This window comes from Hypanus sabinus, chromosome 10, assembly GCF_030144855.1.
Source record: "Hypanus sabinus isolate sHypSab1 chromosome 10, sHypSab1.hap1, whole genome shotgun sequence".
NCBI classification, from domain to species: domain Eukaryota; kingdom Metazoa; phylum Chordata; class Chondrichthyes; order Myliobatiformes; family Dasyatidae; genus Hypanus; species Hypanus sabinus.
The window spans coordinates 113,337,945-113,359,470 of NC_082715.1; the positions used below are offsets into that span (position 1 = coordinate 113,337,945).

At 46.8% G+C, this 21,526-nt stretch overlaps 1 protein-coding gene across 14 annotated transcripts in view; it reads left to right on the forward strand.

The window, feature by feature from the left end:
• Positions 1–7,602, forward strand: part of disp1 (dispatched homolog 1 (Drosophila)) — a 476,889-nt gene extending 469,287 nt beyond the window's left edge. For all 14 annotated transcript variants that reach the window (XM_059982659.1, XM_059982662.1, XM_059982660.1 and 11 more), the window contains 2 exons: positions 807–904; positions 2,904–7,602. In XM_059982659.1, coding sequence (XP_059838642.1) covers positions 807–904; positions 2,904–5,576 — 2,771 coding nt within the window. In that variant the 3' untranslated portion in view covers positions 5,577–7,602. The remainder of the gene's footprint in view (positions 1–806; positions 905–2,903) is intronic.
• Positions 7,603–21,526: the final 13,924 nt, after the last annotated feature.

A 21,526-nucleotide genomic window follows, 5' to 3' on the forward strand; every position in this document is an offset into this window, starting at 1 on the left:
TGCATTAATTGCCCATCCTGGTCGCCTGTGAATCCAGCTTCAAATGCTGTATTAATTGTCCATCCTGGTCGCCTGTGACTCCAGCTTCAAATGCTGTATTAATTGTCCATCCTGGTCGCCTGTGACTCCAGCTTCAAATGCTGTATTAATTGTCCATACTGGTCGCCTGTGACTCCAGCTTCAAATGCTGTATTAATTGTCCATCCTGGTCGCCTGTGACTCTAGCTTCAAATGCTGTATTAATTGTCCATCCTGGTCGCCTGTGACTCCAGCTTCAAATGCTGTATTAATTGTCCATCCTGGTCGCCTGTGACTCCAGCTTCAAATGCTGTATTAATTGTCCATCCTGGTCGCCTGTGACTCCAGCTTCAAATGCTGTATTAATTGTCAATCCTGGTCGCCTGTGACTCCAGCTTCAAATGCTGCATTAATTGTCCATACTGTTCGCCTGTGACTCCAGCTTCAATTGCTGCTGTCTGTGGGCTAAGTGATTTTGTTCAGTTGTTCCAAGATTTAGACCTGTTGATGATGGGAAAATGCTGATATATTTTCCTGTTAGACTGGGCTGGACTCTTCCTTCCCAAAGCACTGTTAAAAATATACAGCAATGTGGCAACTGCCTGGTCACTTCGATAGAAAACAGGTTATTTCTGTCCACTTTCTCGTTTGCAGCCAAGTTCAAAGAAGTAAAATCAAATGTCAATGTTAGCCTCTGGTTTTTAATCAGGACTCTGAGGTATGAGTGCACTTCCATCCATGAACCCATTCCTTAACTAGCCAGTCATTAACTTGCTATCGTCCTTTAGGTGACCGGTATTCGCGGGTGGTGTTTGCCTCAGCTGACGGGGAGAACATGTGGCGGATGCAATCAATAAAATCCATGTGCAATCTTGACAACACCAAGGTAAGGACAGGCCAGCCTTGTTATCACTAGTGTAGATTTTCCTCCTTTGAACTTGTACATATTGCCTGGAATAGGAAGGTACAGGGGAAGATACTTTTGAGAATGGAGAGGGAAGTAAGCCTAATGATTTTCTGCCTTGATTTGACTGATGTGAACTTTGTTGCCTGGCTTATCGCCTTGTTCTCCAAAAACACTACTTAACCTCACTTGAAACATCATTGTTTGTATCAAATGGTGTTTGAGTCCTGCTGCTTGGAGTTCCACTCTCTAATCATGATCCTTTGAAGCCATAGGACCTAGAGCAATACAGCACAAGAACAGGCCCTTCAGCCCACAATGTTGCACCGAACAAATTAAGCTGATGACATCATCCTGGTGAACCTCTTTTACGCCCTCTCCAACGCCTCCATATCTTCCCGTAATGGGGTGGGCAGGAAGGGCGGCAGGATTTGATTCACAAGTTGTGAAAAGCAGCATTTTGAATAGGTAAGGACATGGTAAAGCCTGTGGATTTTGGGTCTTACAAAGGTGTCACCGTGTGTCAAAAATGCAAAGAAGGACCCCGGCTGTAAGAAGAACCATAAGATTCTTGGATAAGCTACAGTGCTGCATTTTATTGAGTTAGGAAGCCGTAAATCAATACACAGATACAGACCCTCCAGCCTAACGAGTCCATGCAGAACACAACGCCCACCCCAGCTAGTCCTAATTTACTGCGTTCAGTCCATATCCCTCTAAGACCCTCCCTTCCACATACCTATCAAAGTGCTTCAGAATTCAGAATCTGGTTTATTATCACAGGCACATGTCATGAATTTTTAACTCAGCAGCAGCAGTTCAATGCAATACATTATATAAAAAGATAAGTATTTCTCCTTAAATGATGCTACTGCACCAGCTCAGTCACTACTTCTGGCAGCTCTTTTCATATATCACTACCACTTGTATTGATAAAATTGTCCCTTAGGTCCCTTTTAAATCTTTCCCCTCTCAGTCTAAATCTGTGCCCCCTAGCTTTGGTCTCCCAAACCATAGGGAAAAGACTGTTACTATCTACCTTATCTATGCATCTCATAATTTTAATCATTTTCATACTTTTCAAGAAATAAAGATCTAGCTGCCCAGCATCTCCCAATAACCAGTGTGCGACTGATGAAGGCCAGCATTCTGAATGTCTTTTTCACTACTTTCTCCTCTTTTAACAAACTGTGCTCATACTCCTGGGTCCCTCTGTTTCATTACACTCCTTCGTGGCCTACCATTCATTATATAAGTTCCATGTTGGTTTGACTTTCTAAAATGCATCACCTCACACTTCTAAATTTAAGTCCATTTACCAGTCCTTAGCCCATTTCTCTAACGGATCAACATCCCTTTGTAACTTACAATTACTTCCTCACTCCCAACAAGACCTGCTGGTATCATTGTGCAGAAGGATGCCACTCGGCTACACCTGCTCTGGCAGAGGATCTGAAAGAGTTGTTCTATTTAGTCCCAACTACCCCCCTCCCCCCAATACACCGTGGTCCTGAGGGTCTTTCAGTTTTCAGGGATTCACTTTTGAAAGCTACCAGTGAACCTGCATGATGGAAGAGGGGAGAAGAGAGGATGATCGGACTAGGAGGGGTCCTTGATACATTGCCTGCTTTCTTGAGGCAGCGGAAGTAGTCAGCAGAGGGGAGGCTGGTTTGCCTATTGTGTTGAGGTTATGAGGAGAGACTGAATAGGCTATGTTTGTTTCCCTTGAAGCTGCAACTCTCTACAGTTTCTTGTGGCTGTAGGCTGAGCAGTTGTCATACCAAGCTGTGATACATCCAGATACGATCCTTTCTGTGGTGGATCTGTAAAAAAATTAAATAATCAAAGATGTGCCAAATTTCATAGCCTTCATAGAAATACTGCTTTGGGAGATTTATTGATGAACAAATGTGATGTGTTAATCTCCCAGTTTATGACCAGTGTATACAGCTAACTCTGACTATGTGTTATACCATTGCAGATCCGATCACACTTTCAATTTGGGGACCTCTGCCAGAGAGCGTCAGCTGCCTCCTGCTGCCCCAGCTGGACACTGGGCAACTACATCGCCATCCTCAACAATCGTTCCTCATGTCAGAAAATCACTGAGCGGGATGTGGCCCATACCCTGAAGCTGCTCCGCTCCTGTGTCAAGTATTACCACAACGGGACGTTGGGGCCCGACTGCTGGGACATGACCACCCGGCGCAAAGATCAGCTCAAATGCACATCGGTGCCCCGCAAGTGCACCAAGTACAATGCAGTCTACCAGATCCTCCACTACCTGGTGGACAAGGACTTCCTCAGCCCCCAGACACTGGACTACGTGATTCCAGCGTTGAAGTACAGCATGCTGTTCATCCCCACCGAGAAGGGGAAGAGCATGATGGACATTTATTTGGACAACTTTGAGAACTGGAATTGCTCGGATGGTATCACCACCATTGCGGGCATCGAGTTTGGGATCAAGCACAACTTGTTCCAGGACTACCTTCTGATGGATACAGTGTATCCTGCCATAGCCATTGTGATTGTCCTCCTGATCATGTGCATCTACACCAGGTCTATGTTCATCACCCTGATGACTATGTTTGCCATCATCAGTTCCCTCATTGTTTCCTACTTCCTCTACCGGATAGTCTTTGGCTTCAAGTTCTTCCCCTTCATGAACCTCACTGCCCTGATCATCCTAGTGGGGATCGGGGCCGACGATGCCTTTGTCCTGTGCGATGTGTGGAACCACACTAAGTTCGACAAGCCCCAGGCGGAGCTGGTGGAGACCATGAGCATCACCCTCAACCACGCTGCCCTCTCCATGTTTGTCACCAGCTTTACCACCGCCGCTGCCTTCTACGCCAACTACGTCAGCAACATCACTGCCATCCGGTGCTTTGGGGTATACGCCGGCACTGCCATCCTGGTCAACTACGTGCTGATGGTGACCTGGCTGCCAGCAGTGGTGGTGCTGCATGAGCGCTACCTGCTGCACCTGTTCCAGTGTGGGGACGGGCGGGCACGGTACCACGGCTGGCCCGCCCAGCTGCATCACCGGCTCCACCGCCTCCTGCAGGCCGCCTCCCACACCTCCCACGTCTTCTTTGAGAAGGTACTACCGTGCATCGTCATCAAGTTCCGCTACATCTGGCTGTGCTGGTTCCTGGCGCTGACCGTGGGTGGCGCGTACATCGTCTGCGTTGACCCCAAGATGAAGCTGCCCTCGCTGGAGCTGTCCGAGTTCCAAGTCTTCCGGTCATCCCACCCCTTCGAGCGCTACGACGCCGAGTTCCGCCGCCTCTTTGTCTTCGAGCGAGTCCACCACGGCGAGGAGCTGCACATGCCTATCACCCTGGTGTGGGGTGTCTTGCCAGTGGACACCGGCGACCCCCTCAACCCCCACAACAAGGGACGGCTGGTGCTGGACTCCACCTTCAACGTGGCCAGCCCGGCCTCCCAGCTGTGGCTGCTGCACTTCTGCCAGCAGCTGAGGAACCAAACCTTCTACCGGCAGAGCGAGGAGCAGGACTTCACCAGCTGCTTTGTGGAGACCTTCCGGCAGTGGATGGAGAACCAGGACTGTGAGGAGCCCAGCCTCTACCCCTGCTGCAGCCAGTCCACCTTCCCCTACAAGCAGGAGGTCTTTGAGCTGTGCATCAAGCGGGCCATAATGGAGCTCGAGCGCAGCACAGGCTACCACCTGGACAGCAAGACCCCCGGCCCCCGTTTCGACATCAACGACACCATCCGGGCTGTGGTGCTGGAGTTCCAGAGCACCTACCTCTTCACCCTGGCCTACGAGAAGATGAGCCGCTTCTATGCCGAGGTGGACGCCTGGGTGTCGGAGGAGCTGAGAGGAGCCCCCGCTGGACTCAGCCAGGGCTGGTTTGTCAGCGGCCTGGAGTTTTTCGACCTGCAGGACAGCCTGTCTGATGGCACCCTGGTAGCCATGGGGCTGTCGGTGGCCGTGGCCTTCGGCGTCATGCTGCTGACCACACGCAACCTGGTGATCAGCCTCTACGCCATCGCCTCCATTGCCGGCACCATCTTCGTCACCGTTGGCTCCCTGGTGCTGCTGGGATGGGAGCTCAACGTGCTGGAGTCAGTTACCATCTCGGTGGCTGTGGGTCTGGCCGTCGACTTTGCCGTACACTATGGGGTGGCCTACCGGCTGGCCCCTGAGGCCGATCGTGAGGGCAAGGTGGTCTTTTCGCTCAGCCGCATGGGTTCAGCGATCGCCATGGCTGCGCTGACCAGCTTTGTAGCAGGGGCCATGATGATGCCCTCCACTGTGCTAGCCTACACCCAGCTAGGCACCTTCATGATGCTTATCATGTGCGTTAGCTGGGGCTTTGCCACCTTCTTTTTCCAGTGCCTGTGCCGCTGCCTGGGGCCACAGGGCTCCTGCGGGCAGATACCCTTGCCCCGCCGGCGGAGCCCGCCCCCCTCCACCCCCCACCACACCACGCCCAGCGGGGGGCCCCGGCCCGAGGGCTTTGAGCTGGAGCCGCTGGCTGGGGGACCCAAGGGTGTCGGGATGTCTGACCCCTGGCTCTTCAATGGGAGCCGGGCACCTGCCTACCAGCCTGCCACCCCTCCTCCTGCCACTGGGACTGAGCAGCCCTCTGGGGTACTCGGGGGAGAAGGGCGGAGGGCATAACCACATCAATCCCCATTAAAGACCTGCAGGGGAACTACGGACACAACCAGTGGGATCTTGGGGGCCAGTGATCCAACCCAGGGACAACTGGGGCCAGTGCACACTCTGCAACCAGTGGCACCTCAGGAGCCAGTGGATCCTCCCAACTCAGGAACAACTGGATCCAGTGGACCTTCCCTTGGCCTGGGGGTAACTGGATCCAGTGGAGCCTCTCCAAGCCCAGTGGCCAATGGAGAAGTGTGTAGACAGTCCTGCAGACTGTCTCCATTCCTGGGAGCCTCTGTGCCCCTCCCAGGGCCATGGAGAAGTGTGCATGTTAAAGCTGACTGACAGAGCTCCTTCTGGACCTCCTATTGGCCCCAGCCTCCACTTCCAGCCCCTTGTGAAGGCAATTCCTCAGGACAGCACGAACCAAAACCCAGGCATCTCCCCCTGCAGAGACTGGCAGGGCCCTGGTGAACAGACTGCCCCTTGCAGTTGCCCACCCAGCTGAAGCAGGCTGTGGATGACCACAGTCAGTCCTCAGGATGCAGGGAGGTGTCCCGGTGACTGATCTCCCTCCGTCACCATAGCAAAGTGCAATTGTGTCCACATCACTCTTCCAAAGGCTAACAGAACCCATGTCCACTGTCTGGGTTAGACATCCCATCTAAACCGCGAGCTGCCCGTGAACAATGCTGGGGAGCTTGAACTCGAGGCAGAAGCACGTCGAACGAGTGGGGTGAGATGTTATCAAGGCAAAAAAATCCAGCTATTAAAGGACATGTGGGTCGAAGCTTGTGCCACGATAAAGGTATCTCTTTGTGTTTTCCCCAACTTATTTTCTCCCACTTTATAACCAACAACCCCACCACCAGCCCCACCATCATCATTCATTAGTCTCAGTGTCCTTCAGCAGACTAGCAGTTTTTCCGCATCAGGCTGTTTTCGCTCTACCTCTGTTAGTGAGGAGACTGGGATCTGATGTCACTCACCTCACACCGAGAGGCAGAAGTGAGGGTTGTCCATGGTGTTGCTCCACCACTCGACAGCTGGCTCTCCACCTCAATGGCAGATTACCTCTTCCCAACCCCTTGGGGACCTTGGAAGTAGGAATTCCAGCTGGGCTTCTCATCTTGGTTTTCCCCCAGCACTTGGAGATGGTCCTAGTGTCACATCTATTATATTTGTTCAATCTTTGCACCCATCTCTACCACCCCCCACCCCACCCAGTCTGGGTGGGAGACAGGACTGAACTCTCACAATCAGTTTCCCTGTCCTTTGCTTTATCTCCACCACCAGACCATGCACCACAGGTAATCCATCATGGCCCACTTGCTGTCTTCCCTTGACCAGGTGCAGTCTGGTGCTAAGAGGAAGGTTCCACACCTTGTTTGTGGAGGAATCATCTATAGAATGACATTCATAGAGCAGGTGAAGGTTTCATTGTCCATTTTTCCTCCCTCCACCTCTTTCAGCTTCTTGCAGTGCAAAAGCTGGTATCAATGTGACTCTCCACACCTGTCATTGGATCTCTGGGTGGCTTCTGTCTTACAGTGGAGGAACTCTGCAGCGGACTGTGTCCTTAAGCATTGATCAATCCTGTCCAACATCAGGGCACTCATTTATCAATACTCAGTCCAATTTATTCATTTGACCATCTGATTATTAACACCTAACATCAAGTCTTTGATCATGGCACCATTCTCTCAGCTCCCAACCATAAAACAGCTCAAGTCGACCAAACCTTTCAGTGCATCAACACTACCTTCCCCTCCTCTCTCTACCATTATCTTGCTACTTGCATCAGATTTAACTGTGACCATGTCACATTTTTACACATAGACTTTTGTACACAAACTGGGATCAACTCCTGATGATCAGACCTCTGAACCAGTGTGCCGTCCTGTTCCCCTTTTCATTTTATTCTTCTTGACCTGAGTTGAGTATTGGGAGAATAATTTAATACTTGCATTCTTAATGTATGCTTTATGCTATTTAAAAAAAGTTATGACAGCTATTAAACAAAATATTCCTATTTGACAAGTATGCGTTGTGCAAAGTGCAATGAATTTATTCAAACACATTCTACTGGGATTTCACTCTTGATGAATTGATTTACTATTGTCACACGTATAGTGGTAGAGTGACAAAGCTGCCTTGGATCTGGCCTGTCCAGATCATTTCCTTACAACGGTGCATGAGCTTGTTCATGCAAAAACAATAAAGAAAGCAGAAGAAGGAAGCGCAATGCAAGCTGACAATAAGGTGAAAGGTAAAAATGAATTAGACTGGAGGTCACCATATCATAGCTGGAGAGCACTCAACAGTCTTCCAAAAACAAAACAAAAGCTGTTCTTCAGCCTGGAGGTATGTGCTCTCAGATTTTGTGTTTTGAGAGAATGTGAGAAGGGAGAATAGAGAATGGCCTGTGTGGTCCTTGATTATGTTAGCTGCCTTACCTGAGGCAGTGAGGAGTATAGACAGAGTTTTCTCGGAGGGGAGGCTGAGGGTGGGACATCGATCTCTAGAATTCTGTATGTGAGAGCAGCGTGAGGGCTGGATCATTTGAGGCTTTGAAGGGGGACAGGCACAGGAGGAGTTGATGGCTGGATCATTTGAGGCTTTGAAGGGGGACAGGCACAGGAGGAGTTGAGGGCTGGGCAGATCAGATTGGAATGCAGGTCAAGTTTAAAAGTTGGCCTGATTGTGCAATCATGTACTTGTGATCAGCCTCCAGCATTCCCTCAGCTGATGAAACTCTTCTCCATGTTGAACGATATCTGAAAGACTCAAAGCATACTCTTCAACCCAGCACCAGCACTACTGGGCTGACTCGATTCTGAGACACACAGCTGCTCATGTCAATGTGGGTCTCTTGGAAGACGAGAAGGGGAAATTGATATTGGGTGATAAGGAAATGGCTGAGGCAGTGAATGACTATATTGTGTCGGTCTTCACGGTGGAGGGCACGTCTAATATGCCAAAGATGGATGTTATGGATGAAATGGGAGGTGAGGACCTCGATAAAATCACTGTTGTTAAAGAGATAGTGATGAGCAAACTCAAGATAAGTCCCCTGATCCTGATGGGATGCATCCCAGGGTGCTGAAGGAATTGGTGGAGGTTATAGTAGACGCGTTGGTAATCATTTACCATAACTCTCAGACTCCGGGCAGGTTCTGGCAGATTCGAAGACAGCAAATGTCACGCCACTTTTTAAAAAAGGATGTAGGCAAAAGATGGGCAACTATGGGCAACTAAGATGTTAGCTTAACATCTGTAGTTGGGAAAATGCTTGAAGCTGTCATTAAGGAAGAAATAGCGAAACATTTAGAAAGGAGTTGTTCCATTAGACATACGCAGCATGGATTCAGAAAGGGCAGGTCCTGTTTGACAAACTTACTGGAATTCTTTGAGGACATAATGAGCGCAGTGGATAGAGGGGAACAGATAGATGTCATATACTTGGATTTCCAGAAGGTGTTCGATAAGGTGCCACACAAGAGACTTATAAGTAAGATATGGATGGAGTCGGAGGAAGTGTATTGGCATAGATAGTGGATTGGTTAACCAATAGAAGGCAGAGATGGGTATTTCTCCGGTTGAGTGGTGAGGGGGATGCCGCAGGAATCGGTGCTGAGCCCACAGCTGTTTACAATTTACATTGATGATTTGGAAGAGTGTTCTCAGCCTCAAACTTTATAGACTGTTTACTCCTCTCTATAGATGGTGCCTGGCTCCTTTGAATCATACCAGCTCCTTTGGCTCATATGGAGTTATCCAGTGAGTCCATAGTCTCCTTCCATGTACTTATCTAAATGAAATAAATAGGAAATATAGCAGGAAACATTCCTCCATAGCAGAGCATAGTGACCAAAACTAAAAGGCAAAAGTTTGGCTCAGATGGTATTTGAAGAGTGTTTTCTCCACCCAAAGGGCTGTTGAAATTTGGAAATGCTGAGGTGGAGGCAGGTTCACTCACATATGAAACTGACAGGTATCTAGACAAACATTTCAGTCACCAAGGAATAGAATGCTTTGGATTAATACTAAATAAAATTAGTATATATGGGTTCCATGTATATTAGTATATGCATTTGGTTAGTAGTCGGCTTCGTTAAACACCAGCAGCATAAGAGGCAGTAACTATATATGGTAAGTATATATGATGTTGAATGCAAGGTTGCTACAACACCACTTAATCAGCCAATCCATCTCACCCCTGTAACATCTCTTCGCCATCTGCGATTCTGCCAATGACAGTGGTGTCATGGATGAATTTATAGGTGTCCTTTAGGATATGACTAGCTGCATAGTTATGGGTGTAGAGAGACAGTAGAGTAGGAGGCTACACACTCATCCTTGGCATGCATGTATATTGACTATCAATGAGGAGGAAATGTTATTTCCGATCCCTCCTGACAGTGAGGAGGTCAAGGATCCAGGTTTTGAAGCTTGTTAATTAGTACTGAGGAGATGATGGTGTAGAACACCAAGTGGTAATCGATGAGTTATTGCTGTTGTCCAGGTATCTCAAGACTAGGTCACAATTAACTCTTACCTAACCAGTCAGATTGCATCCACTGTAACAATAGACAGGTTGCAGCAGATACATATTCTTGCTTAGGTAAGAGTTAATTGTGACCAATCTGAAAGCACATCATCATGTATGTGAATGCAACTGTGTGATGGTTGTGTGATACTGTGTGAAGGCCCTTCCCTTCTTCGGCACGATCCTCACCCCAGCTGCTACAGTCCTCAGTGTCTGCCTGTCTGCTGAGAGTGAAAGTACAGCAATAGGGCAGGCATGGGATGGCAGCAGTGATCGAGTGTGTTGGCTCCTCGTATTCCATCGGTGATGTGGTGGTCACCGCGTCACCAATGACTTCAAGCTGGCCCAATTTAAGTCACTTGCAAAGATGAGGAAAGCATTGAGGTGCACTGTCTCACATCTGTTGACTGCAGTGTTTAAGGTTTTCCACTCCCATCTTGAGGGTGGAATGGACATTGGTGATAAACTTCCTTGGCTCATCAGACGATACTTGACTGTCAGATGTTCTAGGTCAGGGGAGCAAGATTGGGACAGAACTGCCATGTTCTCCAACTCTACACAACTCTACCTTTACCTGACACCAGTGTCTGGTCCTTGCGGTGCTGGGTGAAGACCACAGGCCAGAGTGCTGGGGATGAGCTACAGTATGTCTCTGTGAAGTGGGGTACTCAGCAGTCCCCAGCATTCATTTGGTACTGCAATCTTGCTCTGAGGTTTTCAATTTCATTTTCTGAAGACTACATTGCCGAGAGGAGGCTGGGGACCTTAGGGCTTGTGTTTCAGTTTTACCTGCAGCCCAACTGAGACAATGAAGATTTACGTTGTACCTTCAGCTGTCACTCCCTGGGTTGTCTGCAATCCTGACTCTGCCCATTTTAAAGATCCATTGTTTTTTTTTAATGTTTAAAATGGAAAGTAGTTGCAGGGGACTGGAGGAAATCCACGAGATTATAGGAATATCTGGGAATTGGGAATTTATGACTGTCCAGAAGGGGAAATCGAACTGGGATCTAGACAAGAAGGGCTGAGGAAAGGCAACACTCTGACCAGGAAATGAAGATATGAGCGATGAGAGCAAGACCATTATTTATTACATATCCCAAATAACACCCCCCCCCCCCCACACCAAACTGTAGGCCTCCCAGGAGCTTGATCAGAGGGCCTGGAGGGTCTGGTAGGCCTGGAGTTTGATCCAGCATAGAATTTCTCTCCTGTGCTTTAGGAAATAAATGCTTTGTAACCACATCCTACTGTTCTGCAATTAGTGCTTCACTTCCATTTATTTATGGAATTTAAGCTTCCTTCCTTTTATGCTAGGAAAAGAACATTATTCTAGGAAAATAACAAAAGCACAGTATAGTTACTTCAACCCACAATCTTCTGCTGACCTTTCAACCTAATCTAACCCCACTCACACCGCCTTCTTTCTCGTGCCAGGAGCTGAGGGGTCATCTCAAAGGGGAGGGGGGTGTTGAGAAGAGGGGGTTAAAGTGAGGAGGGACTGTTAGACTGGCAGAACTGGAGCAAGGCTGGTATTTGTCCTGTGGCCACTCTTCCCTAATTCCCTCCTGTTTGGTGCCCAGCTGTGTTCCATCAAAGGGTTGTTGGAGTGTTCTCATCGATGTCTCACCTTGAACACGAATGATAACTTAACACAGAACATATATCAGTCCATTTTTGAACTGATATAAAATGTCCTCGGTATCATCCATATCCTGACAATCCCTCCGTATTCATTTGTCTATCTGAAAATTAACCAATAATAATTGGTTTATTATCGTCAGGTCTACTGAAATGAAGTGAAAAGCATTTGCTTATGTGCCATCCATCAGTGGAGTAGGGTGTTACAGATACAGAGAAAGTGGAATGACCAGATTGGACTGGAATGTAATGCTGAGAATTTATAAAGCACCGGTGAGGCCTCACTGTGACCCTCCTCTCCCGACCCCCCTCCGGTCCCGACCCCCCCCCCCCACCCTAACCCTAACCCTAACCCCCCCCCCCGGTCCCGCCTCTCCCGACCCCCCCCCCACCGTCCCGTCTCTCCCACCCCCCTGCGGTGCCATCTCTCCCACCCCCCTACAGTCCCGTCTCTCCCACCCCCCTGCGGTCCCGTCTCTCCCACCCCCCTGCGGTGCCATCTCTCCCACCCCCCTACGGTGCCGTCTCTCCCACCCCCCTACGGTGCCGTCTCTCCCACCCCCCTACGGTCCCGTCTCTCCCACCCCCCTACGGTGCCGTCTCTCCCACCCCCCTACGGTCCCGTCTCTCCCACCCCCCTACGGTCCCGTCTCTCCCACCCCCCTACGGTGCCGTCTCTCCCACCCCCCTACGGTCCCGTCTCTCCCACCCCCCTACGGTCCCGTCTCTCCCACCCCCTTACGGTCCCGTCTCTCCCACCCCCCTACGGTGCCGTCTCTCCCACCCCCCTACGGTGCCATCTCTCCCACCCCCCTACGGTCCCGTCTCTCCCACCCCCCTACGGTGCCGTCTCTCCCACCCCCCTACGGTCCCGTCTCTCCCACCCCCCTACGGTGCCGTCTCTCCCACCCCCCTACGGTCCCGTCTCTCCCACCCCCCTACGGTCCCGTCTCTCCCACCCCCCTACGGTGCCATCTCTCCCACCCCCCTACGGTCCCGTCTCTCCCACCCCCCTACGGTGCCGTCTCTCCCGCCCCCCTACGGTCCCGTCTCTCCCACCCCCCTACGGTCACGTCTCTCCCACCCCCCTACGGTGCCATCTCTCCCGACCCCCTTTCAGGGGACACCACTCACTGCCTCCTGCTGTCAACCATTCATGCCAGTATTTTTCCTTTAACACCGATTATATTTTGTTAAGCAGCCTCATGTGTGGCAGCTTATCAAATGCCTTCACTAAATCCAAGTAAATGATATGTACCATGACTTCCGTTTGTGAGATCGCAGACCCTGGGACCTGGGAGGCAAGCAACCATTCCTGTTTCCTTTTCACATCCACAGAATCACCTATCTGTCTCCCTGAATATTGAGTCCCCTATTACTGCTGCCATCCTCTTCAGTTCCCCACTCTTCTGGCCACCGGGTCAGACTCAGTACCAGAGTTGCTTCCCCCAGGTAGGTCATTCCCCCCCAGCAGAACTCAATATGGAGTACTTATTGTGGAGTGCTGGCAACAGGGATGTTCTCCACTCCCCTTCCTTCTGTAGCCTTGGGGTAACTACCTCCCTGTAGCCCCTGACTATCACTGCTCCGCTTGCTATAACAAGCCAAGGGTCGTCAAGCTGCACCTCCAGTTCCTTAACGGGGTCTTGTGGAGCTGCATCTGAATGCAGATGTGCCCACTGGGGAGGCTGGGAGACTCCTGGACATCCCACATCTGACACCCAGAACAGAACATACCCCCTCAAGAGTTAAATAAGAAAAACAAAATGAGGAGTGAACTTGCCTGTTCTTGCCGAAGCCCTGTTGAGCCAAAGCCTTACCACACTGACTCTGACCACTCCCACAATGACTGCTCTACTAAACAGTACCCCTCTTTTATGGACAGCTTTTCGCTGGACTTGTACAGGAACGCTTTTAATGTGACTGCACCATGCTCCAATCAAGGACATGTGGGTCCATGGCTTCCTCTTGTTCCACAATAAGTTATCCTCTGGGTGGAGGAGCAACACCTCATATTCTGCCTGGGTAGATAGAAATTTCTCCTTCCGGTAATTTCTCCTTTCCCTCTTCTTCTATTCCTGAGTCTGGCCTCTTACTTCTCACCTGCTTATCACCTCCCCCTGGCACCCTGCTCCTTCCCTTTCTCCTATGGTTCACTCTCATCCCCTATCAGATTCCTTCCTCCTAAGCCCTTTCCCTTTCCTACCCTTTCCCTTTCCCTTTCACTTATCTTCTACCTGTGTTCCTTCCCCTTCCCCCACCATTTTATTTTGGCATTTTCCCAGTCCCAAGGAAGGGTCTCGGCCCAAAACATCGACTGTTTGTTCATTTCAGTGGACGCTGCCTGACTTGCTGAGCTCCTCCAGCATTCTGGGAGTATTTGCCTTCAGGAAATCAAAGATCAAAGTAAATTACTATCAAAGTACATGCTATACAATCCTGAGAATCATTTTCTTGCAGGTATACTCAATAAATCCATAATAGAATCATTGAAAGACTGCATTTATCCAGTGTGCAAAAGACAGTCAACTCTGTAAATACAAAAAGAAAGAATAATAAATGAATAAGCAGTAAGTCGAGACCATCAGATGAAGTGTCCTTAAAAGTTCCATACATTGTAGGAACATTTCTGTGATGGGGTAAGTGTAGTTGAGGAACATTGTCTCCATCGGTTCAAGAGCCTAATAGTTGAGTAATAACTGTTCCTCAACCTGCTGGTGTAAGTCCTGAGTCTTCCTGATGGCAGCAGTGATCATGGCCTAAGTGGTGAGGTTCCTTGATGATGGGTGCCGCTTTCTTGTTCAGTGTAGGAGTGCTCAGTGGTGGGAAGGGTTTTATTGTGATGGATCCACTACTTTCTGTAGGATTTTCCGTTCAAGGACATTGGTGGTTCCGTTCCAAGCTCTGATGCAGCCGGTCAATATACTCTCCACCACACAGGTTTATCAGACATCATGCCAAATCTCATGCAAACTCCTAAGGAAGTACAGGTGCTGTTGAACTTCCTTTATAAGTCTAGCTACATGCTGGGTCCTCCAAAATGATAACACCAAGGAATTTAAAGTTGCTGATCCTGACCATCATCAGCACCTTGGTCTTGCTGATGTTGTTGTGGCATCACTCAGCCAGATTTTCAATCTCAATTCCAATTTTGCATCTTCAAAATATTGAACTAATTCAAAGGAAGACATGTGAGCCTGAAAGGCGGTCTCATTTCATTCATTATAAGCAAGGTGGATGTGTCACATGGTGGCACGTTGACATATGCAATTCAGGTATTTATACTTACAACCCATTATTTAGACTAATTATTTAAAAGAATGCTCAATCAACCAATATGTGTATATATACAAGATTACTCAAATACTACTGTATTAAATACACCACACTCCTCCCTGCTTAGCTGTAAACTCCAACTCAATAGAGAATACATTTGAGTTTGTATGAGGGGTGTATGTGGTCCTTCATAATGCTGTTTGCTTTGCGGATGCAGCGTGTGGTATAAATGTTTAATGGCAGTAAGAGAGACCCCGATAATCTTCTCAGCTGACCTCACTATCCGCTGCAGGGTCTTGCAATCCGAGATGGTGCAATTTCCGAAACAGGCAGTGATGCATCCTTCTCATCCTTCTAAATTCCAGTGTATGCAAGCCCAGTCACTCCAATCTTTCAACATATGACAGTCCCGCCATCCCGGGAATTAACCTTGTGAACCTACGCTGCACTCCCTCAATAGCAAGAATGTCCCTCCTCAAATTTGGAGACCAAAACTGAACACAATACTCCAGGTGTGGTCTCACCAGGGCCCTGGACAACTGCAGAAGGACCTCTTTGCTCCTATACTCCACTCCCCTTGTTATGAAGGCCAACTTGCTATTAGCTTCCTTCACTGCCTGCTGCACCTGCATGCTTACTTTCAGTGACTGATGAACAAAGACACCTAGATCTCATTGCACTTCCCCTTTTCCTAACTTGACACCATTCATATGTTAGAACATATATGTTCTTGCCACCGAAGTGGATAACCTCACATTTATCCACATTAAACTGCATCTGCCATGCATCTGTCCAAGTCACCCTGCATTCTCCTAACATCCTCACACTGCCACCCAACTTTGTGTCATCTGCAAATTTGCTAATATTACTTTTAATCCCTTCATCGAAATCATTAATGTATATTGTAAATAGCTGCGGTCCCAGCACCGAACCTTGCGGTACCCCATTAGTCACTGCCTGCCATTCTGAAAAGGACCGGTTAATCCCTGCTCTTTGTTTCCTGTCTGCCAACCAATTTTCTATCTATGTTAGTACCCTACCCCCAACGCCATATGCTCTAATTTTGCCCACTAATTTCCTATCAAAGGCTTTCTGTCTCCCTTGTTGATTTTCATAGTTACATCGTCAAAAAATTCCAGGTTAGTCAAGCATGATTTCCCCTTCGTAAATCCATGCTGACTCAGACCGATCCTGTTACTGCTATCCAAATGTGCCGCTATTTCATCTTTTATAATTGACTCCAGCATCTTCCGCACCACTGATGTCAGGCTAACTGGTCTATAATTCTATAGAACATTGGAGAATGATTACCAATGTGTCCATGATTTCTAGAGCCACCTCCTTAAGTACCTTGGGATGCAGACCCTCGGGCCCTGGGGATTTATCAGCCTTCAGTCCCATCAGTCTACCCAACACCATTTTCTGCCTAATGTGAATTTCCTTCAGTTCCTCCATTACCCTAAGTCCTCTGGCCACTATTACATCTGGGAGATTGTCTGTGTCTTCCCTAGTGAAGATAGATCCAAAGTACCTGTTCAACTCGTCTGCCATTTCCTTGTTCCCCATAATAAATTCACCAGTTTCTGCCTTCAAGGGCCCAACTTTGGTCTTAACTAATTTTTTTCCTCTTCATATACCTAAAGAAGCTTTTACTATTCTCCTTTATATTCTTGGCTAGCTTACCTTTGTACCTCATTTTTTCTCCCCGTATTGCCTTTTTAGTTATCTTCTGTTGCTCTTTAAAAGTTTCCCAATCCTCTGGCTTCCTGCTCATCTTTGCTATGTTATACTTCTCTTTTAAAATTGTCCTTGACTTCTCTTGTCAGCCACTACTCCCCTTAGGATCTTTCTTCCTCTTTGGAATGAACCGATCCTGCACCTTCTGTATTATTCCCAGAAATACCTGCCATTGTTGTTCTGCTGTCATCCCTGCGAGGATATCCTTCCAGTCAACTCTGGCTAGTTCCTCCCTCATGGCTCCATAGTCCCCTTTGTTCAACTGTCATGACACTTCCGATTTTCCCTTCTCCCTCTCAAATTGTAGATTAAAACATCATATTATGGTCGCTACCTCCTAATGGCTCCTTTACCTCGAGTTTCTTTATCAAATCCAGTTCATTACACAACACTAGATCCATTTGGATAAATTTAAGACTTTTATTGGAACAAATTATTGGAGTACAACTCCCACATAGTCCACTATTATTTTTATTAGGAGACATTGAAGGGACAATACCGAAACTGAAACAAGTATCAGAAAAAATTTATAAAAATTGCATTGGCAGTAGCCAAAAAAGTTATCGCAGTTAGTTGGAAATCTGATTTATATTTAACTATAGATCGTGGGAATAATGAAATATATAGTTGTATTCCTCTTGAAAAAATTACATACAATCTAAGAAATGAATATGATATATTTTTGAAAATTTGGCTCCCATACCTACAAAAGATGGGATTAAATATATAGGTCCTTTGAAGATAAAATTATAGTAATTGGGGAAAGTAAAAATAAATATCAAAATTATTTTGAACTCCATGGAGCATGTGGGGATCCTCCGATATCCAGGCAATCTTCCTCTCTTTTTTTTCTTTCTTTAGATAAGGGTTAAGGGGGGGGAGGGTCAACATTATTTTTCTTACTAATTATTACATTATTATTATCACATTTATTCCTTGTAATTTCTAAAATTTAATAAATAAATAGATAAAAAACACTAGATCCAGAATTGCTCCAGTAGGCTGGTAGGCTCCAGTACAAACTGTTCTAAGAATCCATCTCGGAGGCACTCCACAAACTCCCCTTCTTGGGGTCCAGTACCATTCTGATTTTCCCAGTCTACCTGCATGTTGAAATCCCCCATTACAACCATAGCATTACCTTTGCGACATGCTAATTTTAGCTCTTGATTCAACTTGCACCCTATATCCAGGCTACTATTTGGGAGCCTGTAGGTAACTCCCATTAGGGTCTTTTTGCCCTTACAGTTTCTCAGTTCTATCCATACTGACTCTACATCTCCTGATTCTATGTCACCCCTTGCAAGGGACTGAATTTCATTCCTAACCAGCAGAGCCACTCCACCCTCTCTGCCCACCTGTCTGTCCTTTCAATAGGACATATACCCTTGAATATTCATTTCCCAGCCCTGGTCCTCTTGCAGCCATGTCTCTGTTATTCCTACAACATCATACTTGCCAATTTCCAACTGAGCCTCAAGCTCATCCACTTTATTTCTTACATTTACTGCATTCATATATAATACTTTTAATCCATTACTCTCCTCACTTCTCGCATCGATCCCTATTGCACTTGGCCATACTCTCCGATCCCTTCCTGAGCTTTCTGCCCCTTTAATTCTGTTGTCTTTCTTAACTTTTTTTTATTCTCTCTTTCCCTTATCTTTCCAGTTCATCTCCTCCCCGCCCCCCCCCCCCCCGCCACTTATTGGTTTAAACACACCTATGTAGCAGTGGCAAACCTGCCTGCCAGAATGCTGGTCCCCCGCCTGTTAAGGTGCAACCCGTCTCCTTTGTACAATTCCATATAACAATTACAGCACGGAAACAGGCCATCTCGGCCCTTCTAGTCCGTGCTGAACACTTACTCTCACCTAGTCCCACCTACCTGCACTCAGCCCATAACCCTCCATTCCTTTCCTGTCCGTATACCTATCCAATTTTACTTTAAATGACAATATCAAACCTCGCATTCTGCAGGCTTCAGTCCAGTATCTTTAAAATGCCTTTAAAACTCTTTTTAGGAAATGACTGAAACAGGCAAACCAGTGTCCAATTCCATTTTAATTAATTTGCCATTCACTTCTGGTGTTAGCCATAGTGCTTGTGAATTGTTAATTTTCACAATGTAAATCGTAAGGCTGTGTCACTTGTGTGATTATCAGATTTTTCATCAACAGCATGCACAAGAGCTCATTTTGAAATTGCAACTTTTTAATTTTTTTTCTTCTCTGTGCAGTCCATTTATTTCTGACTGCCATATATGATCTTTGTGTGTGACCTCACTTGCCCATTCATTGAAATGCTCCCACAACCAATACTTAAGTATCACTTTAAGGATACTTATCTTGTTATTTCAGGTTCTCATTATTTATTGCTATTTATTTACACAGTTTGTTGTCTTCTGCACTCTGGTTGATCTTTCATTGATCCTCTCATGGTTACTATTTTATAGATCTGCTGAGTATGCCCACAGGAAAATGAATCTTGAGGTTGTGTGTGTATGTACTCTGAAATAAAATTTACATTGAACTTTGTTGCATTTTCTGCAAGTTTTGCCTTTCTAGAGTGCCTGCGAGATGGCTTTTTAGAGCTGCTCATGGTTAAGCCCACTAGGGAATCAGCTATTTTGGACTATGTGTTGTGCAATGAACCAGAATTGATTAGAGAGCTTAAAATAAAGGGGCAAGTGATCAAAAACACGCTGAAATTTGAGGAGAAGCTAAAGTCAGATGTATTAGTGTTACAGTGAAATAAAGGGAATTACAGAGGCATGAGAGAGGAGTGGGCTAGAGTTGATTGGAAAAGAACACTGGTGGAACATGATGATGGCAGAACAGTAACGGCTGGAATTTCTGGAAGCAATTTAGAAGGCACAGGATATCCCAAAGAGGAAGAGGTATTCTGAAGGCAATCTGACAGCACTGTGGCTACAAGGGTAGTCAAAGCCATCATGAAAGCCGAAGAGAGGGCATATAATAGAGCAAAAATTAGTCAGAAGTTAGAGTATTGGGAAGCATTCAAATATCAACAAAAGGCAACAAAAACATCATTAGGAGGGTAAAGATGGGATACGAAAGTAAACTCGCCAACAATATTAAAGAGGATACTAAAGTTTTTTCAGATACATTAATATAAAAGAGAGGTGAAAGTGGATGTAGGACGGCTGGAAAACAATGCTGGAGAGGTAGTAATGGGAAATGGCAGATGAACTGAATAAGTATTTTGCATCATGGAAGACACTAGCAGTATGATGGAAGTTCCCATTGTCAGGGGCCATGAAGTGTGTGAAGTTACCATAACTAGAGAGAAGTTTCTTGGGAAACTGAAAGATTTGAAGGTAGATAAGTCACCTGGACCAGATGGTGTACACCCCAGTGTTCTGAAAGAGGTGACTGAAGAGATTGTGAAGAAATTAGTAATGATTTTTGAAGAATTGCTAGATTCTGAAATGGTTCTGGAAGACTGTCACTCCACTTTTCAAGAAGGGAGAGAGGCAGAAGAAAGGAAATTAAAGGCCAGTTAGTCTAACCTCAGTGACTGGGAAGATGTTGGAGTCAATTGTTAAGGATGTGATTTCAGGGTACTTGGAGGTACTTAATAAAACAGACTGTGGTCAGCATTGTTTCTTCAAGGGTGATGCACCATCAATAACTCACACTGAGACGTAAGGCGAGATATCGGCTTTTATTGACTGGAAGAAGGAACCAGGAGTGAGTGTCCATCATACTATGACCTGGAGACTGAGAGGCCGAGCGTCAGGCCTCAGATCGCCTTTATACAGGGGCCTGTGGGAGGAGCCACAGGAGCAGTCAGCAGGGGGCGTGTCCAGACAGGCACATAGTTCACCACAAAGGGAAAGTCTTGCCTGATAAATCTGTTGTAATTCTTTGAAGAAATATCAAGCAGGATAGACAAAGGTTGATCTTATGTACTTGGCTTTTCAAAAGGCCTTTGACAAGGTGCCACACAAGCTCTTTACCAGCTACAAGCCCATGGTATTACAGGAAAGATTCTAGTATGGATAAAGCAGGGGCTGATTGGCAGGAGGGAAAGAGTGGGAATAAAGGGAGCCACTGGTCGGCTGCCAGTGACCAGTGGTGTTCCATAGGGGTCTGTATTGGGACCAAATCTTTTTACATTATGTGTGAATGATTTGGATGATGGAATTGATGGCTTTGTTGCAAAGTTTGCAGATAATATAAAGATAGGTGGCAGGGCGTGAAGTTTTCAGGAAGTAGAGAGCTTAGACAGGTTAGGAGAATGGGCAAAGAAATAGCAGATGGAATACAGTGTTGGGAAGTGTATGGTCATACACTTCGGTAGAAGAAATGAAAGGAGTGGCTATTTTCTAAATGGAGAGAAAACACAAAAATCTGAGGCACAGAGAGACTTGGGAGGCCTTGTGCAGGATTCCCTGAAGGTTAATTTGCAGGTTGAGTCTGTGGTGAGGAAGGTAAATATGTTAGCATTCATTTCAAGAGGACTAGAATATAAAAACAAGGATGTAATGTTGCGACTTTATAAAGTCCTAGTGAGGCTTCATTTGGAGAATTGTGAGCCGTTTTGGGCCCCTTATCTTAGAAAGGATGTGCTGAAACTCAAGAGGGTTCAAAGGAGGTTCATGAAAATGAATCCAGGATTGAATGGCTTCTCATATGAAGAGTGGTTGATGGCTCTGGGCCTGTACTCACTGGAATTCAGAAGATTGAGGGGTGACATCATTGAAACCTATCAAATGGCCTTGATAGAGTGGATGTGG